Source organism: Daphnia pulicaria, chromosome 7, assembly GCF_021234035.1.
Source record: "Daphnia pulicaria isolate SC F1-1A chromosome 7, SC_F0-13Bv2, whole genome shotgun sequence".
In the NCBI taxonomy this organism is placed as follows: Eukaryota; Metazoa; Arthropoda; class Branchiopoda; order Diplostraca; family Daphniidae; genus Daphnia; species Daphnia pulicaria.
In genome coordinates, this window is record NC_060919.1 from 753,485 (window position 1) to 772,242 (window position 18,758).

An 18,758-nucleotide genomic window follows, 5' to 3' on the forward strand; every position below is an offset into this window, starting at 1 on the left:
AGTAGAGGAGAAGAAAATTTAATGCAAAGAATCGGCGGCCATCATGGATTCACTCTAACCCTCCCCCTCTTCTTGAAGACCCTAACCCCTTTTTCTGGGAAATTCAAAAAATGAGCGGGAAGAGTCGAAGAGGCAATAGGAGAAGAGAATACGTATGGAACAACAAAGCTGTGCGGATTCATTCGTTTCAATCGAGTCTCTTGTTAAACTACTATGGCCTCTATTGCTTGTAAATTATGATTCGATTCCGCTTCTGGATGAGAAATAAAGATATAGCTGAGCAAATGAGGAGCATGCATTAAATAGCTGAAAAGATGGAATGTCACAAACGCGCAAGAAATGTGCTCTCATGACGTTTTCTCAACAATAAAAAATATATGTTGAATCAAAAGGTTTCCAGATGCGGAGTGGAATAGAAGGAGTAAAATCACTCACATATTTCATAATTCAGTTAATTTAAAACCTAAACCAGAAAATGTTAATAAGGTGAAAAAGTTAACGCAAGAAGAGGTCGAAGAGCTACGAGTTTACAAAACGAACCTATATTCTTCTCATACGGGTTTAGAACCACCATACTCTTTTTATTAATTTTTTCTTAGCAAGAAAAAAAAATTTAATTCTTTGGTCATTATAAAACAACTAATTTGGCATGAACAATCTAGAATACAGTAGGCTATGGTTGTCAAAAGAATTAGTGATAATGCACAGGAATTAATAACAACAAATATTTGTTTTCCACTGCCACGAGAAGTTGATAAGAAAACAGTGTAAATACATAAAATGGAAACGAAACTATAGTGGCAATATTTTTTTAGTTTAGTATAAAATTCACAAGAGGTAAAAAGTGTTTCAGGTGATGCACCTGAACGCTACCTCATAAATTTTGTAAACAAATAACTCGATTAAAAATGGTGTAAGAATAAATAATATTCCGCCATCTAGATTTTTTTCAAATGTATTGGATATTTGGTATCTCCTTCGCCTGCTGTTTTACCTGCTTATCTAAAGCACTATCTTTGAAATTTTGTTGCACATCATCTAACAATTGTGTCGGTCGCCAGCATTTGCGCAACAGATTTCGAAACCGTAAGTCACACTGTCAAACTACTCCTAACAGCTTTCGTATTCGTGCTGGAAATTCAAAATTGCGACTAAGCAGATACTGTTCTAAAACAACAATATGGAAATCCAATACAACAGGGCAGTTCTATTAGGAGAAGGTGGCTATGGATCAGTGTTTCCAGGAACGTTTCAAGACCGTGAAGTGGCAGTCTCAGTGGCAGTCAAACGAGTTCTCCTTAACATGGCTAACAATAATGAGGAAGAAGCTTTAAGAAAATTAGACCACCCTAATATCGTCAAACTCTTCCACGTTGAGTATAACAGCGATTTCAAGTAAGATCTAAAATTTATATTACGACATTTTAAAAAGTTAATGAAGAGGTTAACGTGTGCAATTGGGCATCGTGTTCTACAGGCTCTTTGCTTTGGAGCTCTGCACTGCATCATTAGATCAGGTATTTCTGGGGCCTGATCATCCCAAAAAATACAAAGGGCCTAAATTGCCATGCCATTTTGAAGTTTTCTCACAGCTGGCTTCGGGTCTCGAGTACATACATTCCAATAAATTAATTCATCGAGATATAAAGCCAGGAAATGTGCTCATCTCGGTCGACTCAAGCACTGCGCAAGATGTTAAAGTAACAGTGAAATGGGCTGATTTTGGTCTGTCCAGGACAGTGAATGAACGAGGGACATTTACGATGACTAGTGGAGTGAAAGGAACAAGAAACTGGCACGCGCCCGAGTTGCTTAGACTTCTTCAGGAATCACAAACAATAGGCCGACCGCAGCCCAGAGGTACCGTCCAAAGTGACGTATTTGCACTTGGCCTCGTCTTCGCCTATCTCCTGTTAGACGGGCAGCACATTTACGGTTCTAACGAGATTGACATTATTAACAACATCTTATTGGGCAAAACGATCAACATGGATAGTAAGTTAGTCTATTTACGTTAAAAACAATTTTTATATTGCAATTAAACGTGGAATTATTTTTCAGAAATAGAACGATTACACTACGCATACGATCTTGTTACCAATATGTTAAAAAATCAAGCTGATCGAATATCTTCATCAAATATTGTTGAGAGACTCAAATCAGAAAAATATAAGGTAAACGAATAGGTACATTACATTTGGTTGTATCTGCTTATATAATTGCATTTCATATTTCTTGATTTCAATGTAGCTTGCAGAAAAAGAAAAGGAACTTTTTGAACTATGTAAAATAAGATACCCAGCTACTTCCAGAATTTTTCCTTCAACAAATCAAAACGAAAAGTTAAAAACCTTGATCCAGCAGGGAGTTGATGTGAATAAGAAAAACAAAGACGGAAACAACGCACTGCATGTATTGTGTCTTAATAATTCAAGCGAAAGATTAATCGACACAATCAAATTATTAATCCAACTCGGGATCAACGTCAATGAGAAAAACAACAACGGAAGCAACGCACTCCATTTATTGTGTTGTCGTAATTCAAGCGAAAGATTAATCGACGCAATCAAATTGTTAATTCAACTCGGGATCGACGTCAACGAGAAAAACCACAAGGGATTCAACGCACTGCATTATTTGTGTCTTAATAATTCAAGCAAAAAATTAATCGACGCAATCAAATTGTTAATCCAACTCGGGATCGACGTCAATGAGAAAGACAACGACGGAAGAAACGCACTCCATTACTTGTGTTGTAATAATTCAAGCGAAAGATTAATAGACGCAATCAAATTATTAATCCAACTCGGGATCTACGTCAACGAGAAAAACCAAAACGGAAGCAATGCACTACATTACTTATGTCAATTTAATTCCAGCGAAAGATTAATCGACGTAATTAAATTATTCATCAAACACGGGTTGGTCGTTGACAGGAAAGACAAAGACGGAGACAACGCACTACATTTATTGTGTTGGAATAATTCAAGTGAAAGAATAATCGACGCAATCACATTATTAATCCAACTCAGGTTCGACATTAATGAGAAAAACCAAAACGGAAGCAACGCACTCCATTATTTGTGTCAATATAATTCAAGTGAAAGATTAATTGACGCAATCAAATTATTAATCCAATTTGGGATTGACGTCAACGAGAAAGACAACGACGGAAGAAACGCACTCCATTTATTGTGTCAATATAATTCAAGTGAAAGATTAATTGACGCAATCAAATTATTAATCCAACTTGGGATCGAAGTCAGAGGCATCGACGTACAATCAATATTACGGGAAAACGAAACTAGAAATTATCAAGATATCATACAACTCTTCGACGAAGCATCTCTTACATAAACATGTGGGCGTATTTGACGTAAAACAGCTGACAAACAATTGTTGAGAATAAGTTATGCTTCAGAAATTTAAACCACTAAAGCTAGTTAGGGGTTGAATATAAAACATCACACGCCATTGACTGTTCTGAAGGCTCAAAAATTCTGCAACCGAATTCATATTTCCTACGGAACAACTTAACCTCTCGTATAATACTAACTCGAGATTGAATTAAAGAACGCAAGATGAGCATTTAAGTTAATAATTCAAATTACATTTATGCAATTTATTAACATATCGATTTAATTTTTTCTATTGTAAGTTTGTAACCAGTTGTGCTTTAAACTATGAAAGATTTACGTTTCTGTACCAAAGTAGCTACTTCAAATACATCAAATTCGAATTCCGGCCGTCTTCAAGTTGTCTAAATTTCAAGGCATATACGACCTCTGTTAAGAATTCGTTTTTACTAGAAATAATATCTGGATGCTTCAATTTCATCTCTGTTCGTGATACCACGGTGAAAAAACGAATTCTTTCAAATATATAACTTGCATGAAATATGTTTAGTGCTTTTGACAAATTTTTAATGTTTTTAAAAATAGATCGCCATCGCGATTCTTTATTCCATCAGCAGGTGGTGTTCTAACGCTGACAATATTTTCATTATTTACAAAAGTAAACAATTAACATGAAATACTGCATCATTTGCTATATTTATTGCTGATTCCATCGTCAGACACGTTTCACTGAAGTTCAACTTTGATTTTCCTTTATTCTTTCTGTCTGCTAAGGTAAAAGAATTGGATGACATTTCTCAGGCACAACACATAAGAAACTGTCATATAATGGCTGGTGTGAGCGTGAAATCTTTTCTCAAAAAAGGATGACTATACAAATATTTTGGCTCCGTTTCGAAGTATTATCATGCACGCCAATCTTAATTTCGACTGTGCAAGGCCATCCTTCAAAACGTTACTTTAAGATAATATAGATTGATTTACTCTTAGAAATTGCTCATTCAAAGTTCAGAAAATAAAATGCATCGATCACCAACATTTTGTCGATTGTGCTTTGTGAGAATTTGTTGTCACAAGTTTAAAATAAAAAAGTACACGCAAAGCATGTTTATCTAATCGAACCATTCCTGCTAACGGCCTGTCTCGTCGAATGATTACATCACGAAATACTTCAGGGCGACTAGCCTCCCCCTCTCTCGGTTGGTATCGTTTCGTCTTCCGCAATTAGGCAACCGCATTTTATTTTTAGATCAACGTTACGTCTTGCCTGGCTGACCGTGTGTGCTGCGTGCAGCGTGCAACATAGTTGCATCGTTCTATCACCTCGCTGGTAACTGTGGTAAGTGCCAATTGACGGAAGGAATTTTGTACAACCGAAACAAAACTGTTTTCTCTGCATTTTGATTCTTTCTTACTCGAACATTTAGAAATTTCCGTGTCCAAACAAACATAATTTATTCTGTAATCTTTATCTTTCTTTAATTTCTCTAATTTAAGAAAAAAAAATACGATTGGAGTTATTTGAAATTTTTTTTTTGTTTTGTACGTCGTTTTTTTTTTAATAGGAAAGTTCAAAGTTGTAGACAATGTTGGGCGATTTCGTTAGGAAAGTCCTAAAAATTCCTGTACTAGGACGAATTTTCAGTCTGGGGGCTCTTTACGATTCCCTGACCGACACCATCATTCAAGGTATAAAATGTTAGTTAAAATGTTGTCATTAGACTTTGACTATTATTTCAATCAAGGCGAGGGGATTTGGACGGAAAACGATTTGAAAACGGCCACAACTACCCGTAACGAGGGCATCAGTTTCTCTCTAATCGCACCAAATAATTTGAACGAAATATTTCAAGATCTCAATGTAGACGATTCCCCTGAGATCAGTATACAAGCGGGCATGATAGAATTCACGGGATTGGCCGAGTATCTGACGAGGAAAGAAAGTAACTTTCGTGAATCCAGCGTTCACGTCAGATGTCATTTCCACACCGCTCTGAAACTCAAACGGAGAATCGACGTCGATTGTATCAACATCGAAGATTGGAACGCCCTCCAGTTAGTGTGTCGCTAATACAAGAAAGAAAATTTGATCAACATCGTCTAACTGTTCCTGGATAAAAACATCGAAACCGATTGAAACCAACTGCAAGACAGCGGATGCAACGTCCTCCACACCGCTTGCCGATACTATTACCACAACCGCAATTTAATCGAAATCGTCCAACAGCTCCTCAACACCAGAACCTTCGTCAGCTTCACCAACAACGAAGGATGGAACGCCCTGCTGAACGTCTGTCGATATTATCCGAACGACAACAATCGAGCTGGTTGAACTCTTCCTGGAACGAGGGGTAGACGTCAACTGGGCCAATAACGAAGGGTGGAACGCCCGGAACGCCCTTCATTTGGTGTGCCGATTTTAAAAACAAAACAATTTGATTGACATAGTCGAATTGCTGCTCGATTACGACATCAACGTTAACAGCAAGACGAAAGAAGGTTGCAACTCCCTCCATTTACTTTGTCGACGATATTACCAGAAAGAGAATTTATTCGAAGTCGCTCAACTGCTCCTCGATAACGGAATTTTAGTTAACTGCAAGTGAAAACAGTTTAGAAGGGGGGAGGGGGAGATCTTCAGAACCGGTAGTGCTACCAGCAGCAAATTGCGAAAAAAGATTTTTAAAAATAATAATAATTGGTTTAACTATTTATAAATAGCAATTAGGCCGAGCGCAAAAAAAGTGATCCGTAATACATAATTTCTATGCGAAATTTTCAATACGAATCGGATGAAAAGAAGTTTAGATTTGACACGAGATTGACAAAATTTCTTCTATAAAACGTTGTCATATTCTCCCAACTGTCGAATAAACTAACTATCTTGATAGTTCTCGTAAAATTAAACCTAGAACAACGTTGTCCCGTGCCAACAAAACTTCGGGCGTAACCAAGCACGGAATAATTTAAAAATGCAAATTAAATTATCAGATTTCCGTAGCCTTTTCTCTCGCCTTTTTCTTTTTCTCACCCTGACCCACCTCTTAAGCCTTGCGGCTATTGTACCTGCTTGATAATGAAGCAACACGTCCAGTTCTCACCCAACCTCTCCCCCGTCGCATGACCCGTTACACGTTTTTGTTTCGACCTTCGAGCGTGAAGAAAATGCAAACTGGCCTTTCCTTCTTTAGGTTGACGTTCCTGGGGATGGGTCTACAATAACCAAAATCAAAATAACTCCTAATGGAGTAATGGGACGGGGATCACGAATATTCGGTTCTTTTGTTTGTCACATGAATATTTACAAAACTATTAACTATTAAATTGAAAAAAACCGGAAGTAGAAAAAAAGCATAATAACGAAAATTTAACAAGTGAGCTTTATTGCTGGAGCAAAAAATATCAATTATCACCTAAAATTATCTCATAGTGACTGCCGATGTTTAAAAGTAACTGAAACTGACAGCTGAAAAATAATAAAAGACCACGAAGCCATCTAGCGTTAAAATCAGAAATGGAAAGAAGAACGTTCAAATTAAACTAACGCGAAGACGTTCGCGCTCTAGCTCGTTGAGACTCGATTGATACAACAAACAATATGAAAAAGGTCTAGATGAGCTGAGACTTACGCCTCATCTACTCACCAAATCACGATCATCCCGTCTTCACCAAGAAGCCGCCAACACACCACATACAGCTACAACTTAAAACTCCAAATCTGATCGGGTGATGATCGGCGTCAGTCTTTGATCCTTGAAAACAACGAGAAACAATAAGTAACAATCGATTGGTCGCAAATTTAATTTCGGTTATTAATTTAGCCCAAGCATTCACTTCACTGTCGACGGTGAAAGGCAAAGTTTTTAACTAATTTGGGCAAAAAAATGGATAAATTCAAATGCACAGGGAAAGCGAATTGTGGTTAAATGTACAAAGGTGGCGAGGTCTTATGATAAACTTCAGGAGATTCTATTCGATTGTGGGAGCTGCAACACTTTAATTTGTCAACCGCGACTTTATAAAAATTTCTAGTAGTGCGGGAAAAAGCTCAATGCTACGCAATCTGATCTATTTACTGAAAATCAAATTCAAAGGTTTCCAGAAATCGAGTGGATTTATGGACGTTGAGGTAAATGTCAACTTTTTCTACGTGCACAGAAAACCAAGCTTAAGCAACAACAATATTAAATTTCTCTGAGATTGAAAGGCACCATTGGACTGTTGGAGGATGTGACACACACACAACTTTTCAACCCATTAAGTTATTCGAAGGAAAAAAAGCGGTAAAATGTGGTCATTAGTTTGAAGATTTCAAGTAAATAAAAAGGATCTATTTGATATTGATGTTTCTTTTACCCTTGCAAGTGGGAGGGAATTGGCTGTTTATCTGTAGAGCGAGTTGGAAAACAGGGGCAATAAAGGAACGCAACTAAAGCACAAGCAAGAGATGGGGGAAATTTGAGAAGCCGACAACGATTGGCAAAGCAAATGAAGTTGTTGGTCAAGCAAAACTTTCCACAAAGCCACTACTACTATTGTGTGATCCAGTAACCTTACCTTAACAGGGCTAGGGGAACTTCTGGGAGATGGGATATTGAAAGGTGCTCCTATCCCATTAAGGCTGCTCGATGAATACAGAAGAATATGTGGAGTTATTGTTGTAGCCAAAGCACAGCTGCACAGGCCAAAGCCAGCAAAGCATATTTCTGAAATAGTCAATAAAATAATTAAGTTCTATTTTAAAATGCTTCTGGAAGAAAACCGTGGCAAACTATTACCTCTTTTAATACAATATTGCTTTCAAGTCATTAGTAAAAAAAAAGAGCACGTTGTGACATCAATTTCACTTCACACTGCTGTAAACTTAACATTGTTGAAAGTTGTCAAGAAGCACACAATCTAGAATTTCAAGTAGAAACACGATATGGGTTTCAAAATAAAATAGGCGGGTATTAGAATCAGTAAAGAACACTTACATTCGATAAGGCGTTTGAATTTATTCAATGAATTCATAAGGAAAACTATGAAGAAAGCAGCAAGATCTTTCGAGTTTCGACCTGGCAAGAAAATACTGCAATGCTAGCGACATCTAATTTGATACTTGAGTATAAACAAAGGCGAGCCTCTAGTGGTATAATCGTAAACCTAATAAAAGTCCAAAAGATGTAATTGTTTCAATAGATTTAATGATGATTGTTATTAGCGTTAAAATTTGCGGAAAGTATAGTTGTTATTAACAATTGTTAGCTTTAATTTTTACGGTGATATCTTACTTGGTACAATGATCTTGTTTGCTATCAGCAGCAGCGGCAACAGCGAGGATCCTTTCTTAAGAACCAAAAGAGTTCCCCGGCAACGGCTGCAGCGATTTAAACTTTGTGAATGTATACATTTGATGGGAACTAATAATCTACCAAGTGTAATTTGTAAACTATCTTCAACACACGTCAATGCAGACTAGTCTTTTACCGGTTCGACTTTAGATTAAATAATTATCCACTAAGAAAACTATGGCAAGTTGACTTCTTGATAACATGATTACGCATGATTAGTTGATTACGAAGGCAGAGGCGGTACTATCAGGTTGTTATCTGGTTACCGTCACATGTTAAACAGTTCACCGGTTTCACGGTGCTTGCAGCGCAACTTCCAAAGAAATGTCACAGTTTGCTTCATCTCGTTCAACTTTGAAAACAATTTTTTTTATGTCTCTATACCACTTAGAACTAATAATGCAATCTTGATGAAAATTGAAAAAGAAAATACGTTTGTGATGCTGCAAATAGTTATCCTTAACCTTAATCAATTACTTTCTACCAGACGCTTGCGGTGTCAATCGAGTTCTGTAATACTAAAGAACAGTTTTTCACTTTCACTTCAATAACTCTGGAAACAGAAAAAATTAAAATTGTGAACGCCATTACGTAGAAAAAAAATTAGACTTGGATGGGGCTGTGAGATGAACGTCGACGTCGGACAACACTTTTTACTGTAATGTCTTACTTTGTATTTAATGATTTGGGTTACTCCCAGCAGCGGCGGAAACAGCGAAGAACTTTCTTAGAAACCAATTTAACTGCTTTACTTCTCTGTATTTGAACACAAACAAAAAAAAATTACTTATAAGCATGAAAAACAGCTCTTAGTTTTAAGGGGAAAACAAACTAAACAGGCTATATAAGCGAAAGCCTAACGAAAAGATAAATGTTGAACAGTCCATCCATTGAATCCAATTAAATTTTCTTGCATCCAACTTTATGCTGAGCCCAGTGCTCACGTTGGCATTCCTCGCAGCAATAAACAGAGCTTCGGCAACGGCTGCAGCGTTTTAGACTTTCGGAAACTTTCTTGCAAGCGGCGCAACAGTTGTTGTCATTCATGGATCTGCTTGAAGAATCAAAAGATTCAACATCCATGTGTGGGTTGTCGTTGTAAAGTGGTGAGACGAATGTAGCCATCCACGGACTGTCCTTTCCCAGCGTAAGGTTTTTTTTCTGCCAAGTGCTGGGTGTGATCTTGAGTCTCTTAAGCCGCAGGATGAATCTCAAAAGCTGCGAATCTTCAGTCGTTTGAATCGAAATAATCATTACATTCTCGTTGCTAGGGTTAACTCGCTTAAAACTCTCGTCATGCTTTTTCTCGTTCCATATGCCGACTTTAACAAGTTTTTCTGCCAATCGGAAATCAAAAGCCGAAAGCAAAAGGACTGGTCTGCCCGTCGGAGTTATTGAAACAGGACGATGGACTCGAAAGAACCATTCGGGTGTTGGTGCATTCATCCGTTGAATGGTGACAAAACTAGAAGGATCCATAAACAGAAATTGCATAACGCAAGGAACAATAGCCAAAGGAGATTTTCCCAATTGATGAGTATTCTTCAGATCATTAATGTTGAACTGGTTTCTAAAGTGATTTTTCAAGGACGGTTGAAATGATTCTTCTTCTTTCCAAGGTTTTAGTTGATCTGGATCTAAGACGCTGTGCAAATTGTCAGCAGGTCGGTACTCACACGGCCATGGTTCCCATAATGTTTTCTTTAGCACTAAATAAAGATGGTGGCAGCTGCGATCAAGGGTAATGCGGATCTCTTCGGCAAGGATCGGATACGGAAATGACAGCGACAACGGCTTGAAATTTTCAATCTGGATCAGTTCCACAGTAATTTCGTGACTGGATTCACAAGGCACCTGATAATTTGGTTCTATATTCAAGCCTTAAAAAAAAGGCCCATTAACCGAAGAAATTACAAAATACAAACGTTCAGACCTACCACAGCCATTTACGGATGAAATAAGATTTACTTTCAGATCGAACTGATCTTCGGACTCGACGCAACTGTCGACCTTCATGTGAAATTCTCCAGGAGCAGGAATCTCTGGTTGGATTTTTGAAGGAACAAACGGATAAGGAAAACTCCAGTCCTCGACCTGCACGGATTCAAACGACTCAAAGACGACAACTTCTGATCCATGGTGTATATCTACGATGATAGCACGATGAGTTTTTTCGAGCCCGTGATTAGCAATCAGGAGAAAATAAATTGATACGTCTTTCCATTCGGTTGAGGATATTTTCATTTTCACTTGAAAGTTGTCGATGAAATGCACACCTGGTCCAGAAAAGTCGTAACTGTTCCCATGCTTCGCTTTCGGCAGGAGTATCAATCGAAGCGTTGGAACTCCTGATACAACAGCACGATGCAAGAATTTGTTAAAAGACGAAGAAGGAATCTTTGCGGATAACTTAAGAATCTTCTGGCCCTCTTTCCACGCATCAAGTGTTCGTCTAGCCAATTGAAAATTGTTGTGCATCTCCGCCGGCCTGACATCATTCTTCAGCCAATGGTCTCCTCCAAGCCGTTGAATCATCGAGTTCACTACGTAGCTGAAGGTTTGTGGGGTGTACAGCAACATGCCACAATCGGATGTTATTCGTAAAGGAAACTTTGCATCAAAGCAAACGTTCGCTAGCTTATTCAGGAACTCGCTCAGTGCAGGAGAGGCTGACATGACAACGTTTAGAAAAGGAAGTGCTTTTTGCCAGCAAAGGTTAACAGGGGGCGACATTGGACGTCGCAAGTCAACATATTCAGGAAATCCAAGTTCAATGCAGCTTTTGAGACGCAATCCATATATAGTTGGTATCATGCTCAACGGGCAACAGAGGACTTTCTCGAGGTAAAACTTCACAGATCCCTTTCCAAATGGGAACCACCTAAAAGTTTCGGTGAACAACATTGCCGATGGATGATCGGACAGCTTTCCACTACATGCGAGGATCAAATTCACTAATCCAGCTTGATCGGCAAAATCTGAGCAGTCAATTACGTCGAACTTGTTGACGTTTTCAGAATAGCAGAACTCTATGGCATCCTCCAAATAAAATAAGAATTCAAAGGTTTTTCCGTCGATGAGGCGTTTTCGATAGCAAGACAACAGGTTTTTGAGAATTTTCTGGCAGGAACGTATCATCATCTCGTTCTTCATTGAAGTGACCAGCTCTTCTTTCAGGAACGGCAAGTATCCGTCAAATGGGCACAGGGAATAATGGATTGTCCAAAAAAGCATTACGTGGTCAACCATTGTTGGATTAAGACAAACGATCTTGGTATCGTTTTCAAGTCGACAGCTACCTTTTTCAAAATAGCGCTTAGCTTCTTCACGGATGTTCTGCCTCGCCGAATCGTTCAACCCTTCAAGCCCAATACTTCTTTCCAAATAAGAAGCTAATTCATCAATGATCGTTGAAAAGATATCAACGTTTGACGCGTTTTCCATTTCTCCTTTATTCTTGTTTCCCCATTGTTGAATAACCCTTAGTTTCCTGGAAAATAAAAGAAAATAGTTTAGTACATCTATCTAGTTATAAACTTGAACACAAATTTTACCTTTCAGAGCCTACTTTTTCCATTAAAACTCTAGCTTCAGATTCAGTTTTTGACGAAACAGAAAGCCAAGAACTCCACACTTCCTTTAACATTTCAGACTGACTAGTTTTGGGGACTGAGACATTTTCAGGGAACACATCATTCAACAGGTCCTTCAACACTCCTTGAAATCTCTTCCGGGTGACTTCTGGCCATTCAAGATTATACCAAACATCCCAAAGGAAAGCTATGTCTTCATCATCTTCTGGATTGAAATCCGGTGCTGATATTATTTTCAAAATAGTGATGTTACGAGCTACCACTAATGGATTTCGGTCATTTAAATGGATTTGCATGTGATTGAAACTTTCGTTTTTTGCAACCTGAAGAGCGTTTCTCAGGTCACCACTACCCAGAAAGAGAACCTACATGCAAACAGTGCAACTCAGAAATTAGTTATCAATTAAAAAGATTACTCTGCTGTTGGTTACCTTCAAGGAATAATCGCATGGGTTAAAACCACCTGCTTCACAATTAAAGTCTTGCAGCACATTTCGACTTCGGGTATTTCCAAAAGGGTAATTTATAGGAAGAACTTCTGCTTTGCCACTTTGTACTGAAGTCAACATTTTAGCTAGAATTTCGTGTTTTTTTTTTCACAGTTGACATGCAGAAACGTTTACTAAATCAATAATTATCATCATCAGATACCTTACAGGCTTACAGTCTTACTTACAGTTAGGAGTCGTGTGGCCCAAGCAACACGGCGTCGATGGCGATCGATAATTTTTTTTTTTTAAATTTATTAATAGTTTAGTAAGTTTACTAGAGTCTAGAGGTTTAGAGAGCTAGTGCTAGGCTGCTAGCCAACTAGAGGAGCTAGGGGAGGCTGCGCTTGATGACGGACGGAAGGACACAACGAGTCAGTACTCCATCTAGCGGTCGGCATCCAACGACTTACTTCAAACGATATTACGATTACGATTTGAATTATTCTAGGGTTTTTATTTTTTAAGGTTTTTGTATTGATCTGCAGTGGACTAATAATACCAATGATGCCGCAATGCGAAACTTATTGCGAGCCCGAAGGGCGAAGCTAATAACCGCATACGGAGAAAAAAAAAAGCCATGTCACTTTGTATGTATGTATGTGTGTATGTCCCGCTCCATAGCTCGTGTGTTTCACATCAGAATTCGAACTTTTTGGTCTTAAAAATTACACAAAAAATATGCGGTGCGACCAGAACAAAAATAATTCCATTTACTTAATTAGTTCTCCCGTAATTAATGAAAAACTGCTCAAATAATTGTTTAACGACTGGTGACATCTAGCGGTTGCGACTACAACTTTTTCACTTAATGACTGGTGACATCTTGCGGTGGCGACTACAACTTTTTCACCTTAGGTTTAAATTCCACTCTCCATTCTTAACGTGGTTGTCATTTACTTAACGTGTTAAGTTTAAAATTAATTCTTTCTTGTCGAATATTTTTTATTGAAATATATTCGTTATGGATGTTTAAACATGATTAAAAACCATCAGATGTCCATAGCATCGCCGTGATGACGCAATCATTGGTGTCCCAACCATGACGCAACAACCAGATTTGATTTGTATTTAAGTTTTGCAGTTATTAAACTTAGAGGTGGTTATTTTTAGATTCAATTATTGAACTTTATGTGTAAAAATAGGAACATTTGAGGTGAGCAAACTAAACGAAAATAACTTGCAAGGATATTGAACTGTGACAGAAAAATCCCACAGGATTGCAATTGCGAAAGAAAGTGTTGATACGAGGTTATATAAAGGCGCTTCGACTCTGATGGTTATTTTTAAATTCAATTATTGAACTTTATGTGTAAAAATTGGAAAATATGAGTTGATCAAACCAAACGTAAATAACTTGCAAGGATATTGAACTGTGTCAGAAAAATCTCTTTTTAAGACCAAAAAGTCTGTGAGGAAAAATGTGAATTGTGAATAGTTCCGACTTAACAATAGGCCCTGAATGTTTCATTTAAGACAGTTTTCAACTGGCTTACGTCTATCCCTTCGCGGCGAGCTGATAAGCTTGCTTTTCTATCTTATAACTAACAATAATTCTGTAATGTTAGGACTGAAATTAGGCGTACCATCTAATTATGAAGATACTTTGATTGGGAATCAGCCAGAGTATCACTTTCCTTATTTGAGCAGTGACACAATTGCGCATACAAATTTCAATTCAACAAAATGAGGTAGAAAAATAAATTGCAGCTACATATAAAATCGAACACTCTAACAATTAACAATCGATATTTCAAGATCGATAAATAATAATTGTGCACTGCACACAGACACAGGCCTATAGAACAAACGGGCGCTAGGCCGTCGGTTTAATTCGACGCATCATTAATTCAAAATAAAAACAACTAAGAAGAAATTGACGATGGGAAAAATAGCCGTCGATAAGATCCGTGTTCGTTAAGGGCCTGTCAATGTTTACGCACTTAGGCCTATAGACGATGTATTTAAAAATAGAGTGACGTCAAATATTTACTAGAACAAAAGGCTGTTGCAGGCTCTTATTGACCCATTTGCATCACCAATATGAGCCCAACTTGTCGCACATTTTGGGTGTTCTGTCTCGCCTTGTGCTGTCGTGCGGTAGAAATCGGTAAGTTACTTATCAATTCAATTTTGGAAATTTGATTTGAATTTTCCGTTTGTTTTTCTGGCGTGAAAATAAACGAGAAAAGCGCTGATTCACGATGATGAGCTCGATCTGCTCCAACCGGCCAAACACGTCGAGTTATGGATAGCCCAAATCATCAAAGACGCCAGCCATTTTAATAATTGCCCTGCATCAATTAATTTGAAAATAATCAGGACGACATCTCACGAAGAATTTCATTTTGAACAGCCCCTGAATAAAGGTAAATCATAAATAGTACAGTAGGTTATATTTTTACAATGTACACATTCAAATGGCTACTGATTTGTATTACCTATTTTTATTTACATGTTCACGCTCAAGTGCGTGAGTTCGACAAGTTTGTTGTGGTGGTCACTAAATGTCAGACGGCCATCGATTCCATCCTGCCATCGTCAACGGCGTTATTGCTTCGTCTGGAATTGATTTCCTGTCCAATCATTACCGAAGGTCCGAATGTTGAACGTTTGGAACTCTATCGTTTGAGCGTGAGCAGTCATATTTAAATAAAATAACCTCAACTATAATTTATTTTAAAATTTAAAATTTAAAAATATAAGGAAATGAATCGATATTCCTGCGGCAGTTTGGCTGTCAATAAATGGCTGGAACAAAGAATCTGTTTGCCGACATTGGACAGTTACACCCAACAATTATTAAGAGAAAATAAAGTGCCGTTCAGGTATATACCTACCAATCGATTAAATATTCATAGCTATTTTAATAGGTCGTTATAATATAATAATATTTAATAGTTTGAAAAGAGATCTGCAAGCCTGTGCACATTTAGACGATCTTCAATGGAGTCAATCGAACCAAACGGTCACTAAATCTTCCCGAAATGTCGACTGGCATCGACAACTCAACGGGAAACGCATACGATTGACGTCATACGAGGTAACATCACTTTTACGTCACATAGCCTAAAACTATAATATAACCTTTAATCAAAGGACCCACCATTCGTGATTTTAAAACGTGATTCCAACGGAACTATCGCCAGCTACCAGGGATTCATCTACGAAATGATTCACGCTCTTCAACAGTTGTACAATTTCACGTACGTAATTATCCTATAAGCGTCGATTCGATTTCCAACAAATCAAATCGGGCGATATTTAATTCATTCAGGTACGAAGTGACGCTGCCCAGCGTCGGCACTTACGGCCAAGAGACGTGGAACGGTACCTGGGATGGAATGATGGGATTGATCGTTAATCAGGTGATTCTAACCGCAAAAGTTTATAGAATACAGCACCGACATTATTATTACGTATAATGGTTTGAGATTGGCTGCATCAGAGAGTGGAGATCGGTGTCGGTCCGTTTTCTATTACCCATTCACGGACGAAAGCCGTCGACTTTACCGTGGGATTTTACGAGGATGCCGCCGCTATTTTGATTCCACCGCCGGCCGAAGAGAACCGCTTGCTCGCCTGCACAAAGCCATTCCGTTTGGAGGTACTATAATATCAAACACATCACCGTATTGGGCTATTTCATTCACTATAAATGAACTAATTTGGTCCCAATAGGTCTGGATTATTTTGATGATAATCGTCATCATTTTACCACCAATCTTGTGGCAACATTTTAAATATTTCCGGGTTATTCGCCATCGCGGAATAATGGAAAATCAAATTTTGTCGAAACAATATTCTTTCGTTTTCGGAGTGCTGATTGGCCAATGTAATTTTTCTCTTAATTTTAATTTCCTTCCATTTCTAAAATTCGTATCAATTAAATTTGATGATAGCTGGACAAAAGTTGTCCTCTACCGGAATTTCTGCTCGTTTAATCGCAGCCGTTTGGTGTTTGAGCGCCGTTGTCTTTGCCAGCGCCTACATTGGGGTCTTGATGTCATTCCTTCGTTTTCCCAAATTATCGCCAGTGATTGACCAGCTGGAAGAACTTCCGGAAAATCATTTCAAGTGGATCGTACAACGCGGAACAGCTCTCGAGTCACTGTTCGTTGTAAGTCAATTCGAAATTAAATCCTTTTAATTACAGAAATAATATAAAAATGTTAAATTCTTAGAAAGCCACAACAGGAGTCTACAAAACTATCGGAGGTTGTTCTATAATAATGATTGCATAAGATATTAAAATTCGGATGTTAAAATATGATTTTTGGATAAAACAGACGGTTTATTGGAATCACCGGAATCTTTCGTTGATGCTCGAGTGGAGGGTATCCATCGCGTAGCAGCAGGAGGTTACGTTTACATCGAAGTAAAAATGAATTCAACTTATTATTATTTTATGATTCCGAGCTGTTATGTATACATGCAATTCAAACGTCTCAACAGGAGAAAACTTTATTGGAATCAGACATTTACGAGGATTACGTCCGATCGGGCGTCTGCCGTCTCAGCATCGCCAAAAAAGAATTCTTCAAAGTGAATTTCGCATTTCCATTGCCCATCGCTAGTCCTCTCAAACCTTTTCTGAATCAAAAGTGAATTTATAATTTTTCTTACGTACCAATTAATTCTTCAATTAATTCATTTTTAATTCGACAGGATTCTGCAGATGGTGGAAGCGGGTCTCGTGAATTACTGGAAGAATCTCTACTGGCCAAAATGGGACAGCAAATGCATCAATGAAATGAAACAAAAATCCGGACCGCAAAGTCTCCGGCTGGCCCATTTGCAAGGCGCTTTCCTCATTCTAGCCCTCGGCTGCGCATTGGCTTTCCTCGCTTTTCTAATTGAACATTTCTACTTCCTGTACCATCACTAACTAAACAAAAAATTATTATTATTAGAATTGAATCAAATTTGGTGAAGTCAAATTGCATCACCAGGTTGGCCGAGTGGTTAAGGCGCCAGACTTAAGTTCTGGTCTCTAACAAGAGACGTGGGTTCGAACCCCACACCTGGTATAACTTTATTCATTCAAAAAATACTTTTATGTCAATCTCGTTATCAGACCTTTATGTTATCCAACAAGTAGAAAGTGTTGTTTCAATAATTCATTGATTTCTACCGTGTTGAAAAGATGAAAAATGTTTCACCGCAGTTGATGAAACCAAACGGAAATGTATAATAATAATTCATTCGACACCATCTCTCTCTCTCTGATGGTTTACCTGGCTGTAAAAATTCAGGTAGCACTCTAGACCCAGACAGACACGAAAGCAAATTATCCAAGGTAAAAAAGAGAGGGGTCGATCCAAGAGATTAGAAAATATCTCCGGCGATGACGGAAGCTCCGTCAACTTCTCCAAACGTTTTTCTTTTTTTTCCGTTTGTGTTGAGAGTCATTATATCTAACCCCAACCAACCAACCAACCGAAACAGAGTAGGCAATATATATACTATACTTTCTTTGCTGGAAACAACAAAATGATGAGATGACCATCAAAGTTCCAATGAAACAAAGTCAGTCAGTAGCTGGGGCCAGGCATTATTAGCCGGAGCTGACGGAAGAGAAAAGATTCCGATCGATCAATCAAAAAAGTTGAGGAAAACTCAACGCGGACGAAGATATGACGGACGTCGGTAAATTACGTTCGGCCATGATTCAACACGGGCCTATCTGCTACTGTGGAATAAATCATATAAACTCTCTTTGATGTATGTACGATGCTGGGCCTATATTATATTAATGTAAAATATATCCCCATAGAGTTTCGTCGATATTATAACTACCTTTAGACCAGATGACGTGATCGATATGGCAGTTGTTTTTAAAAAGTAAAATTGACTTAAACTTTTTCTCTCTTTAACTAAGTATTACGTCATCGTGTAGTTGTCGATTCCGCACAAAGGTTGGGCCATTTTAAAATTCCGGATACGAGTCGATTGGAATCGGAAGAACCAAACGAATCCGGTTGTTTT

At 38.1% G+C, this 18,758-nt stretch overlaps 4 protein-coding genes and 1 non-coding gene across 6 annotated transcripts; 4 read left to right on the forward strand and 1 right to left on the reverse strand.

Annotated features, from left to right (window-relative positions):
- Positions 1–1,180: 1,180 nt before the first annotated feature.
- Positions 1,181–2,018, forward strand: LOC124348425 (serine/threonine-protein kinase/endoribonuclease IRE2-like). Its single transcript, XM_046798632.1, has 2 exons — positions 1,181–1,395; positions 1,478–2,018. The coding sequence occupies exons 1-2, from the start codon at positions 1,181–1,183 to the stop codon at positions 2,016–2,018; spliced, it is 756 nt and encodes a 251-aa protein (XP_046654588.1).
- Positions 2,019–2,067: 49 nt separating this feature from the next.
- On the forward strand, positions 2,068–3,358 carry LOC124349771 (ankyrin repeat domain-containing protein 6-like). The gene is made up of 2 exons (XM_046800611.1): positions 2,068–2,174; positions 2,251–3,358. Exons 1-2 carry the CDS (start codon positions 2,103–2,105, stop codon positions 3,355–3,357), a joined length of 1,179 nt encoding a protein of 392 aa, XP_046656567.1. The 5' UTR covers positions 2,068–2,102; the 3' UTR covers position 3,358.
- Positions 3,359–6,053: 2,695 nt separating this feature from the next.
- Positions 6,054–13,082, reverse strand: LOC124349423. Of its 2 annotated transcripts, XR_006920285.1 has the most exons (6): positions 12,955–13,082; positions 12,714–12,856; positions 12,244–12,647; positions 10,627–12,179; positions 9,460–10,569; positions 6,054–6,063 (listed from the first exon to the last, which is right to left on the reverse strand). XR_006920285.1 is itself a non-coding variant. In XM_046800004.1 (5 exons), the coding sequence occupies exons 2-5, from the start codon at positions 12,849–12,851 to the stop codon at positions 9,590–9,592; spliced, it is 3,075 nt and encodes a 1,024-aa protein (XP_046655960.1). In that variant the 5' UTR covers positions 12,852–12,856; positions 12,955–13,082; the 3' UTR covers positions 9,428–9,589. The 2 variants fall into 2 exon arrangements, 1 of the variants encoding a protein (XP_046655960.1); XM_046800004.1 differs by lacking the exon at positions 6,054–6,063 and having other exon boundaries at positions 9,428–10,569.
- Positions 13,083–16,386: 3,304 nt separating this feature from the next.
- LOC124348429 (glutamate receptor ionotropic, delta-2-like) lies at positions 16,387–17,658 on the forward strand. The gene is made up of 6 exons (XM_046798640.1): positions 16,387–16,605; positions 16,673–16,890; positions 16,955–16,988; positions 17,060–17,148; positions 17,226–17,374; positions 17,439–17,658. Exons 1-6 carry the CDS (start codon positions 16,467–16,469, stop codon positions 17,656–17,658), a joined length of 849 nt encoding a protein of 282 aa, XP_046654596.1. The 5' UTR covers positions 16,387–16,466.
- Positions 17,659–17,717: 59 nt separating this feature from the next.
- Positions 17,718–17,800, forward strand: Trnal-uaa. Its single transcript has one exon. It is a non-coding gene; the product is annotated as a tRNA-Leu (tRNA).
- Positions 17,801–18,758: the final 958 nt, after the last annotated feature.

Excerpts from the sequence above, each read along its gene's own strand:
- LOC124349771 (XM_046800611.1), top strand. The coding sequence starts at position 2,103 with ATGTTAAAAAATCAAGCTGATCGAATATCTTCATCAAATATTGTTGAG. Across the intron at positions 2,175-2,250 it reads TCAAATCAGAAAAATATAAG|CTTGCAGAAAAAGAAAAGGA; the intron begins GTAAACGAATAG and ends ATTTCAATGTAG.
- LOC124348429 (XM_046798640.1), top strand. The coding sequence starts at position 16,467 with ATGATAATCGTCATCATTTTACCACCAATCTTGTGGCAACATTTTAAA. Across the intron at positions 16,606-16,672 it reads CGGAGTGCTGATTGGCCAAT|CTGGACAAAAGTTGTCCTCT; the intron begins GTAATTTTTCTC and ends ATTTGATGATAG. Across the intron at positions 16,891-16,954 it reads CTCTCGAGTCACTGTTCGTT|AAAGCCACAACAGGAGTCTA; the intron begins GTAAGTCAATTC and ends TTAAATTCTTAG.
- LOC124349423 (XM_046800004.1), bottom strand. The coding sequence starts at position 12,851 with ATGTTGACTTCAGTACAAAGTGGCAAAGCAGAAGTTCTTCCTATAAAT. Across the intron at positions 12,648-12,713 it reads CATGCGATTATTCCTTGAAG|GTTCTCTTTCTGGGTAGTGG; the intron begins GTAACCAACAGC and ends GTTTGCATGTAG. Across the intron at positions 12,180-12,243 it reads GAAAAAGTAGGCTCTGAAAG|GAAACTAAGGGTTATTCAAC; the intron begins GTAAAATTTGTG and ends TTTATTTTCCAG.
- LOC124348425 (XM_046798632.1), top strand. The coding sequence starts at position 1,181 with ATGGAAATCCAATACAACAGGGCAGTTCTATTAGGAGAAGGTGGCTAT. Across the intron at positions 1,396-1,477 it reads GAGTATAACAGCGATTTCAA|GCTCTTTGCTTTGGAGCTCT; the intron begins GTAAGATCTAAA and ends CGTGTTCTACAG.